At 37.5% G+C, this 11521-nt stretch overlaps 1 protein-coding gene across 1 annotated transcript in view; it reads right to left on the bottom strand.

Annotated features, from left to right (window-relative positions):
• Window positions 1-11095, bottom strand: part of LOC763973 (nuclear receptor subfamily 6 group A member 1) — a 36802-nt gene extending 25707 nt beyond the window's left edge. Inside the window, exon 1 of the mRNA XM_001200128.4 lies at window positions 10512-11095. Coding sequence (XP_001200128.2) covers window positions 10512-10593 — 82 coding nt within the window. The 5' untranslated portion in view covers window positions 10594-11095. The remainder of the gene's footprint in view (window positions 1-10511) is intronic.
• Between the last annotated feature and the right edge of the window lie 426 nt (window positions 11096-11521).

Genomic DNA, 11521 nt, shown 5'->3' on the forward strand with positions numbered 1-11521 from the left:
CGTATCTGTTCACGTACCGGGATTATTTTTAAATCTATCACAATTGCGTACAACAAATACTCCTATTTTTTTAAAAGAATATAATAATAATAATAAAACGAATATTAAAATTTTAAGGAATTAATTCTTGCCAGGTACCCATTTACATCACCTGGGTTGAGTGTGGCTAATGTAGATCAATGTCCCTGTGATCCACAGTCCGGTGACGTATCTACTCGACCACGACATCTCTACATAAGGCCTTAAAAAGATGTTGTATTGCCCTTTAGGTGTAGGGTCGGTCGCAAAGCCAAAGGGCAATACAACATCTCTTTTTTTAGGCCTAACATTAATAATAATAAATTTGTCCATTTTTATAGCGCAGCTATTATATATATATATATACATAAATATATACTCTACTGCGCTTAATACAGCTGAGCCGCCATGAAAATGCGCAAAAGTATTCAAAATTTCTTCCTACCGGGTACCTATTTACTTTATCTGGGTGGAGAGTGGCAAATGTAGATAAATGTCTTGATAAAAGACGTAGGTACCGCAGCTGGACTCGACCCATGAATGTGATCTACAGTCCGGTGACGGATTCATCCACTAGACCAATTCAGCTCTTCATGTTAGCATTTTAGACAAATACTGACAAAAATTATGTACTCTTAGAGAATTTTGCATTTTACACGAATATGAAGTTGGTGTTGACAAAAGGGAATCAACAGGCAGAAAATAACGATAACAAGTAAAAATTGACACATCGGTCTTGAAACAATGACAATAATTTCGATCATTCATATTTTGTTGTTGCGTATTCATGTAAGCGAATGTTTTTGAATATATTGTAATAAGTCTACTTCCCCTCTTGCTTTCGACAACTTTTTTTTCACCCGGAGACTTATTGAACCCTGGGCTTGATTCCATGTATAGTGATTTGCATCTGTGCTTTATTTCAGATTTGTATGTACATATGCTTTTAAAGGAATTAAATGAAATTAAACTTGAACATGAACCGAGTCCTAAATTTATATTCCGGCGCAATGAGCTATTTGTAAAGTAGTAGGCCTAATGGTTTCTTTTTCGAGGGACCTCCCCAACTTTCCATTTTTGTCAGCAGGTTTGAAAACCCGAGGGCACATTAATCATGTTATTTCCACACTTTCGGTTAACTAGTCGGGAAATATGATAGACATGGCCTAAATAGTTTTTTAAAATTGACAACGTTAACACCCACTGTCACTTGATCTCGTTAATGGAATATTAATCATTGGGAATGTTATACTCATTTGAACCATATATAGGCATATGCGATTTCTAATGTTTGGTCAGGGGCGGCTGGGGGGGGGGGGGGCGGTTCCGATTGCTGATAACTTAGCCCGAAGGGTCCCGGATCCCGGATTTCCAATTTTTCGACCAAAGTTTTCGAACGATGTTCCAAGAAGCAAATAGAACAATTCAAATACCTTATACATGTATATATCATGTATATCATTCCCCGACACGCAGACCTTTAAATATAAAAAGATTTGTCTGCATGCCGGATTTGAGACTTAAATAGCTGAAAAGATGGCGGGGAGGTGGGTGCTGGCGCATGCACATTCTTTTAGCGACGCCCATAGACAAATTAAATAATACGCCCATACAATAAGCTACCACTAATGCTACCGTTATATTCAGAAGACTCGCTTCAGGCTCATGCTCGTCTCGAAGCCTCACATTGTTTACCTACTATAAAAGATCACATTGATCCCTCCATAAAAAGATGCGTGCTTTTATTCGTGGCTGTTCAACCTATTCCAGCAAATATACCTACCTTTCTTTTCATTAACATGCCTTAGTGGGTAAGACCCGCCCCTATCTGAGATACCGGGGACCTATATGCTAGAGTCTAGACCTTTCTAACAATAGAAACAATTGCTTTCGATTCGTAACAGTATGTTGACAACCTAATGGATGCGTATAAAAACATATCATACAGTTAGAATTAGAGTAGTAGGAAAGTCCACTTCATTAGTATTCATATTAGGGAGAACTCCCTTTGGAGTTGAATCCATTCCAAGTTATACATAGTGAAATACACATCAAAGAAGTAGATGATTTACTCTTTAGAGAGTGGATTCCACTAAACATGAAGTGATCACTGCTCCGAGTCCCCACAAAAGTGGATTTCCATTCTTGCATATATATATATATATATATATATATAAATACGAGGGAAATGCCTATTACATTGTCTTGAAGTTGATGCTTTCTCCCCCTTTTTTTTTGGGGGGGGGGGAGAAAGGAGGGTTTACCTTAAAAGCTTGGTACAATTTACACTTCAATCATAATGACGACATAAAACACGTATAGAGGTTAAAATATTTACCCTGAAGCACTAAACTTTAGTTCATGAAAATACGAAATGGGTAGGCTTACGCTAGAATGTCATACTGCAACAAAGCTGTATTCGGCACTTTAAGTGCTAAGAAGTAGCACTTGGGGTGTTGAAACAAACAGAAGCACCAACACAGTACAAGCACCTGCACATTTCAATTAAGCACATATGGGGGCAATCACTATACGAGCACATAACAGATGCACAAGATAGTTCCCGGTGCTTAAAACAGGACTTCAATCTTTTTTTACGTTTTTGTTACTGGTACGTTTTTTGTTACTGGTGTTACACGCATGTGGCATAAAAATTTGGCCCCAAATGTCCTTCTTTTTATTATATTCATAATATTGTATCAAAATATTACCGCGAAGACTTTCGAAAATTCAATCCAAGCTAAATTCAATCTACAGCCTTGTGCATCACCTTTTCAAATGTGCGAACATTGAAATGATAAATTTCTTAATCAATACACGATTCTACAGGCAATAATAGAATGTATTGAATCTGAATTTGAATTTAGTAAACTTCATTCATATATACATGAACATTTTGTTTCACAATACATAAATAAAACAATTAGATAAACAAGAAAATCAACAAGGGGTATTGAAATTGTCCTCAATTTAATCTATTGGAAGTCTTTGCGAGCGTGTTTACATAAAAATAGGCCTACGCCACTTTTCTTTTCTCTTATGGAGAGGGAAATGTTTAGGCCACAAGAACAAAGGTTTTCTTGTAATTCTGAACAAGGTGAAGGCCTACATTCGGAGAGGACAGTATTCTGGTGTGTGAGGTACGAGGGTGGGTGTGGTGCGAGGGTGGGTGAGGTACGAGGGTGGGTGTGGTGCGAGGGTGGGTGTGGTACGAGGGTGAGTGTTGGTGCGAGGGTGGGTGTGGTACGAGGGTGGGTGTGGTACGAGGGTGGGTGTGGTGCGAGGGTGGGTGTGGTACGAGGGTGGATGTGGTGCGAGGGTGGGTGAGGTGCGAGGGTGGGTGTGGTGCGAGGGTGGGTGAGGTGCGAGGGTGGGTGTGGTGCGAGGGTGGGTGTGGTACGAGGGTGAGTGTTGGTGCGAGGGTGGGTGTGGTACGAGGGTGGGTGTGGTACGAGGGTGGGTGTGGTGCGAGGGTGGGTGTGGTGGAGGGTGAGTGTTGGTGCGTGTGGGTGTGATGGGAAATATTGATAGTGTCTTGCTGAAATCAGGGACATGCTATCTAGCATGTCCCTGCTGAAATAAAGGATTCGAACATAAAACAGGGTAGGTTTTAGATGTTCTCTGTAAGTTTCCATGGTGAGTGAGTATTAAAGGTAAAGACCAGTATTGGAAACGGCCCAATTTCAAAAAATGAAATGGAAGCTCTCATTACCAATCATGTGAAAGAATATGTTTTGACTAATACATGATGATAAAAAATTTGCCGGGAAACCGCCTACTAATTCATATATTTGGTAAATTTGTTTCTCTCATGGTCTGTGAGAGATATAGGGTAGTCCCATATACATCTTTCTGTGTATAGTGCTTGTAACTTTACGAAGAATGGGCCAAATTTCTTATCATTTTGATGATTCCAGAACCTTGCAGATGCTAGATGCTAGATGATCAACCTTTTCTGATCGATTCCACAACGTTTCTTTCACAATGCAATCGCATAATCATAACTGGTCTTTACCTGAGGGTAGTCGGCTTTTCATGCAAAAATCCACTCATTCTCCGTCCTGGATGAAAGAGGGCGGTAAGCCACGCCGAGTCAAACAGAGTACATTACTTTCATACAGAAAAGGAAAACAAATTAATACAGAGCGATGTAAAATTATGTTGTAATACTAACATGGAGCATTAATGTGGAGTGTTTTTACCCCCTAACATCTACAATGATTTTAATTGCTTTTTTAGAATGTTTAATTTAATTTTCTTATTTTCCAGTTGAAAATAAGTTTTCAGCTTGCTCCAAGTAATGTCTTTTTCCATTCGGTGTAGACAATTTCCTGAAAACTTATTTTATATTAATTAATTTTCTCGAAAAATCTAGTGTTTGTGAATCATAATTACACCTTTAACTTTTATTCACGGTTCCTATAATAAATCTAGCTAAGTATTGTTGCAGACCTATGAGTCATAAAAGCAAAAAGAAGCTAAATAATTATGATCGTATTACCAGAATTCATCGAAATTCATCATCCCCAAAAGTGACCAAAAAAGGTTTGAACTTCCAAAGTAGTCCCTCACTAGGAGGTATTCCAAGTCTTTCCTCAAGGTCTGTTTTGTCCGTTATTTTCTTTTCCGAAAAACCGAACTTCACCCAAAACCAAACGCGAAGGACGTGTTAATTTTGCTCTTACATAAGAAAGCGTTTCTGCGGTGGGTCACTACACAGGGGTCACATTCTTCCAATGAGGAGCAAAAACATTTTTTCCCTTTTTACTTCGCCTGGTCATCTTATCCGAGAGAAAGGAAGGTTTTTGTTGAGTGGTTCCTCGTAACAGTAAGGTCAAAGTAATTATCCCGCAATGAATTTGACTGTTATTCTGTAGCTCATCTAGGTTGAACGTTCGCGCGTTCACAAGGAAAGTGACCAGAGCATTAGCGGTTTCTGAATATTGTATTTTTTTCCTGAATCTTTTCTTCCCTTTTCTGAGTCCTTTCTTTCTACGCAATGTAATCTATTAGCATTAGCGAAGGTCTATTAGTCCTTTGATTCATTGAAAGGTATTTATTACGAGAAATTCAAAGTAAACATGATTCATTCTTCACTAGTGTGTCCACACAAGGTGGGAACACTACAAAAACAAATCAAAGTGAAATATTGGTACCTGAACCTGCCAAGTAAAATCCATATTTTTGAGGGGCATAAGAATAGTCGAATTCCATCGTCGTGACGGATTTGTAATAAACCTCAAACCTGGTATAACTTATAAGGGCTATATTCTACATACAGTATGAAATTGTGATTGTGATAATATTTTTGGGAGAACCAGTATTTTAGTTAATTAATAAATCTATAATTAGCATCCTCCCCTTTCTCCTCAGACGTGTACTTTTCATAATTGTAATTCTCCCCTATGTTTATTTGAAAAAAAAATAACAAAGAATTCTATATCAACTTACAGAGTGTAATTATGAAAAACAAAATGATGCTTTATATAGTATCAATTAGCATTTTAAACGCACGGGTCTAAATGGTCTTGCCCATTAATTAACTAAACAAAGGATGGAGGGGGACGGGGGTTGGCACCGAGGTAAAATTACTGGTAGGCGGTTGTTGACTCCCATCGAAGAGGTCCTGGTTCGGTCCCTGTTCGTCATTTGACCTTCACAATTGGACGAAGTGTTCCACCCACATTTGTCAACTCATCTCTCAACCCAGGTGTTTTACCTTTGCAACGCTGAGGACCTGAGGTACTGGTAAACATAATGCGGGTTCTCGAGGAGAGTAATATTAATTAACCTTTTAAAACGAGATCATTCTTTATAATGTTATTCATAATATGGAAGAATACTAATATTACGCAAAAAATGGCTGCTCTTGCAGACTCATACGACAGGTAGGATGAGAACAAGTTTCAAACGTGGACCAAAGTTTGATACTTTGATGCCACATGTATCAAAGTATGTTTGTTGATTTCCAACAAGATTGAGGCAATTTATAAGCATGTTGATGATACCCCACTCTCACAAAACACAAATAATCTTAATACATTATCTATGCTCCGGACGATTTCGTTTTAAAATATATTTTACACCGAAATCACATGACCAGTATATTGGACGTTAAAACAATACTCAACCACACTTATCTAAAAAAATGTTTACGACTATGAACTACTTACGACACCTTACAGCTGACACCTGGTCAATAGTCAAAACTATCCGAGGATACAAAAGTACCCTTCTTCACCTTCAAAATTGGAAATAATATCATAATACGGGCTGTTACGTAATAAAATCACCATATCACCCTTTGTCATCTTGATTTCTCTCTTTCTCAAAAAGTCAAGTGGAACCAGATGTAATTTTCTAATCAGCATCTGTACTTGTCCTAATTGTTCATTATCATCACCACCACCTGTATTGATTAATATAATGTACCTTATCATTTATTTAAGTATGTTTATATTCATGAAGTGACCTCTATCCATCATCGTAGCCTCAGCTGAAAAGTGATCTTTTGATATAGAAATGTTTGCTAATGAAATATTACTCGATTACAATGCATATACATGCAAGGTTATCGGTAATCAATTTACTCATATAAAATATATGAACTATACAGTATACTCTCTAGAATATGTAGTGATAAAGCTGAATATATTTGGAGCTTCTTGTGCTGTTGTCTGCTGAGGATAAGAAGGGCGTTAACACAAATTCTATTAAACAGGAGTTTATCCTCTGCCTCTCAACAAATGCAAATTATACTGCTGCTCCTCCTCCTCCTCCTACTACTACTACTATACTACTACTACTACTACTACTTCTTTCTACTACATGTATATTTGTGTTGTTGTTCTGCTCTTACTAACGCTATTATTAGCTTACCTGCCAACTTTTCACTGCAAAAAATATGCAACTCTCTAGGCAGAATTAGGAATACAGTTTATTTTGTACACTTATCAAACAAAATATTTCAGAAAAAGAAGGAATCTATAACTAGGTTCAAAACCATAGCTTGAAAGCCAACGAATATTCCTCCAAAATAGGAAACGATCGGTAACTATGTTATTAGTACTGTCAAACCTGTCCATCAATGCTACATAAAGGAAACAGGGAACGCGGACACTTTAGACAGGTGGCCTTTTTGGACAGGTTCTACAACATACATTAGCTCTGCATGGTCATCATAGACAGGTAGCCCTTATAGTCTATAGAGAGTTGCTTCTAAGGCAGTTTAAAAAAATTAGTAAGAAATAAGCAAACCAATATAAACAAATGAAAAGAACCGCTATGTTCAGATGATGACAGTAGAATGTCTCTCTACAAAGACATTGTTGTGGACCTAGGTAATTTTAAATTAATATTTCCAATACACTATAGCTTTATTTCTAATCTTCTCAATCTTTGAAGTTCGAGTGACAACTCTATATATCACTATCAAGTAACAGTCGATAATAAATCACCACGGGCGGACATTGAGCATAATATTATGCATGCTAATTTTTCGAACTAAAGTCATTCCAATGCCAAAAATTATTACAAAATAATAGTATTTTTTAAATTAGATCCAAATTTACCATTATTTTAATTGATTGCCTTGAAATATTAAATCCCTTTTTAAAATGCATTTTAGGCAATGGACAGCAAAAGCCATTACCAATGTACATTGCGAAGAATGAGAATAATAATCAATGTGATAAATTAAGTAAAAATGGAGAAGATGAAATACATTTACATTCCATAATCAAGGCATCTTTGCTCTATCAAGGTCATGTTAACAAAATGTACCCCCAAACAAAGTGTAAGTTGAAACGTAGATTACGAACGTGTCGAAGTTTTGCTAGTCCAGAAATAATGTAATTTAATTAACCTTTGACAAAAATCTTGCTACGTTTCATACTTGGGCATAAAAACAAAGGTTTGGGCTCGGGATGCTCAGGAGTTTTGATTTTACTTCTCTGTAAATTTGTAATGTCTACATATTCGTATCTTTGTCATGACTAGAGCACAGCTTTAGATAGTACAGAATACAGATACATCTCAGAACTAGACAAAAATGTACTTGTAACAAACTTCATAATAAAACAACGCGTGGAAATATTAGGGTTCATTTTATTTTGGAGTGGAAGTCCAAGATCAAAAGAGGAATCTTCCCCCCAAAATTAATTCAAATCATTACTCTCACGGTGATCTCTAATGGATTACTTTGTATATTTGGAACAGATTCAACTCCGAAAAACTATAATTACTCCAAGAAAAGGGCGCATTTCCACCTCTCTCTGGGTATGCATTGCCACTGTCTATACCATTTATACAATTCGTAGACCACTTGTGACTTTTATGTCACATACGTTATTGACTACATTAAAGAAAGAACACGATACCATACTCTGTAGCGTACAGTTTCATTCGTGTATATTGTTTGATGTTCAAGGAGTTCAAGTTCAAGCCCTATTTAAGCTTGAATCAGTATTACGAATTATCTTGGATATAAATGTTTCCCATGTTAATTATGTTCGTAATTATAAAATATTTGGTAACGTGAATGGCGCAAAATTATGACAAAATAAGTACGCAATGTATATTTCATATGCAACCTTCTCAGAGCCTCATTGTTAGTTGCATACTTGCATTCTTATTCTTCAATTGAATTATTGGGGGGGGGGGGGGGAGAGAGAGTGAGGAATACCAGTTAGCGCATACGTTTACATCTTGCGATGAAGCAAAATTAAAGACATTCAAATATTCACTAATTCTCATTGTCTATTTTCACTTTTCAGTGTTTCGAGATTTATGCTTTTTAAACTTCTATTACTATATATAGTACCTTGAATTTGATTTGACATGATCATTATTATCCGGGTCTATTTTCCTTGTCACTTCCACACAAACTTCAAAATACATGAACTTCTTTGCATTTCACTATATTATAGTCTAGAAGTTCATATGACACTATGTTGTGACTATGCATTGAATCGTAAAATGTAATCTTCATTTCAGAGTGTAAGATTTATGTACTATGTATGCAAACGTATACCAGAAACCATGAACATTTTTTGTGATTTTGATGTTCGAATCGAACTTTATGGAGCTTACTTTCCGAATGAATTCAGAAACAAGAACTTTGTACATTATTACTTGGAAACAAAGTACAGCATGTTATAGAGTATGCCTAATAAAAGATACAATATACCCATTACATTCACCATATATTGTTATTACACATAAAAACACTACCTGTACTATACGTTTCTACACAGTAAATCGTATACACAGTACTACAAGTTCATAGCTTATCTGTGCGAAGATTATAACGGTACCTCACAGCTATACGAGGCACCATAGCGAATATAACGGTTTACAGCTAGAGTAACGGGGCTCATTATTATGCAACAACTTGAACGAGAAGAGAGGATTATCAGACAAAGGCCTATACAGCCGCTTGGTAGTGCGATCAATAAGTACTTGGATAAACTAGCTAGCTCGTGGAAACAGCCGCCATTTTTTAAGGCAAAGGCATTGCCAACAAATGCCAAGTTCATGCCGAGATTGAAACAAGGATGGAATGTAAATCACATTAGGCATTGAAGTGAATTGAAATGACATGAATGTACAGAATCAATATTCAATAACAGCACATACAGCCAAATCACGTAACAAAGTTATTGTGGCGTGTGCTTTAAACATACACGGTTACAAACTCACTTACACCAATCCCATGTCAAGTCCGAATTCACATACTATTAGAAAGCCATGGTCAGACGATCGAGATTTCCTGGACTATTTATCTTGACTCGAATGCGAAAGCTTTATCAATCATGGCTTTCCATATCACTGGAAAAAACTAACACCTTTTTACTATTATTTAGTAGTAGCTATATACATGACATATACCATCGTCTGTTGCACCTATAATGATTATGTTAATAAGTCCAGAATGCCATCATTTTCAATATCATAATCTTGAAAAGCATGTGCGGTCCGCAAAAACCTCTGCTTTGGCGCGGCAACCAGCCAACAAATCTATCCTTCAACATTCAACGTGGCTTCTACATTCGATGCAATTGTAAATACGATCAGACTTGGCGAGAATTACCATGCGAAAAATCATTGCCATACTTCAAACATGTCAAAACAATAATACTCTGTTAGGTCAATAATAGTATGACTTTATATTCAAAATACTACGATTGTTTGAAACTTTGAACTTTAATATAGTTGTCCTTCTATTCACTATCTTTAAAAATGCTCAAGGTATTATATTTGACAGACATGACAGGCATGATGTTAAATGTTTATCATCCTACGAAAGACGGTAATGTTATTTAGAATATGTTTACCGCAATTAGTTAACCTGAACTCATTAATATCATGCGTTCATAAAACCAATAAACTTGAATGATCTCATTTCAAAACTTTTTTCGATGAACTCTTAGAAATCTTGTTATACTTATAGAAAAGCTGAAAACGATCGAAAAGACAAGTCGGGAATATCTCACCTTGAATTTGTTCTACAGTGGGGCGAGGTGATTCCCCGGCCCCCGTCATCGCGTATGGATTCCATCTCGGATAAGGTAACATATCAGGCCCTGGTCATCGAACAGGGATCATACACGGAAGAAACAGGCCAGGCCAGGCTACAGGGACGTCGAATCGGAAAATGGAAGGACGATATCTAAGGAGTGGCGAAGGAGAGCGAGTTCTAGACTTGGAGTTGGACTTCTAATTCTCACGCTCTCTTTCGCTCTCTTGTCCACTAGGTTTCTAATTATTGCCGTCTGCTATGTCCCCCAATGCACAGCCTACAAACTAAGCCCTAGACAGTCAGTTGCTTTGCAGACGCTGTTGCGTAATATCATATTATTGGTCATACATGCATACACACAAGTCGTGCAAACACACAAATACATCGCAACACAGACGATATACAGTATGTACACACACAGAGAGAGACAGGACTGGGTCTAAAACGATGAGAATGGGATTTAATCACCCAGCGAAACTGTCGAAATCAAGGTTACGGATGAGACCTTGTATATCAGGGAGGGGTGAGCCAGAGAAAATGCGAATCCGCACTGTCAAATTGCAACAATTATCATGGTTACTTGATGCTGCGAAAACAATCTAACACTCAACTACCATATCTTTGGCGAAACCATTAAATTTCCATTGACAAGTTGAAACGAATTCGAGAAAAATTGAAGGAAAACGGTGAGATTTACCTATCGATGCCGTCCCTGTGTTCGATATGAAACTGACCATCCCTCCCCCGAAGCGTAGTGGCCAAGACCTAAGCGGTTACGTAACAGTCCGCTCTACAATTTACCTTCCCCTTTATTCATGACATTGTACACACAAAAAGCCTCGCCCGCTTGTTCGCCTCCTCGCCTCCTCGCCTCCTTGCCGCTCGCCTGAGCGCTTCGGTGATGCCGATGCTTGCCTCGCACGTCGTGTACAGAATACGGCTGGATTTGTGACAAAAATAACACAAGAAAGGGAAAAAGAGAGG

Source organism: Strongylocentrotus purpuratus, unplaced genomic scaffold (genome assembly GCF_000002235.5).
Source record: "Strongylocentrotus purpuratus isolate Spur 01 unplaced genomic scaffold, Spur_5.0 spur5_scaffold_4, whole genome shotgun sequence".
Classification (NCBI taxonomy): Eukaryota; Metazoa; Echinodermata; class Echinoidea; order Camarodonta; family Strongylocentrotidae; genus Strongylocentrotus; species Strongylocentrotus purpuratus.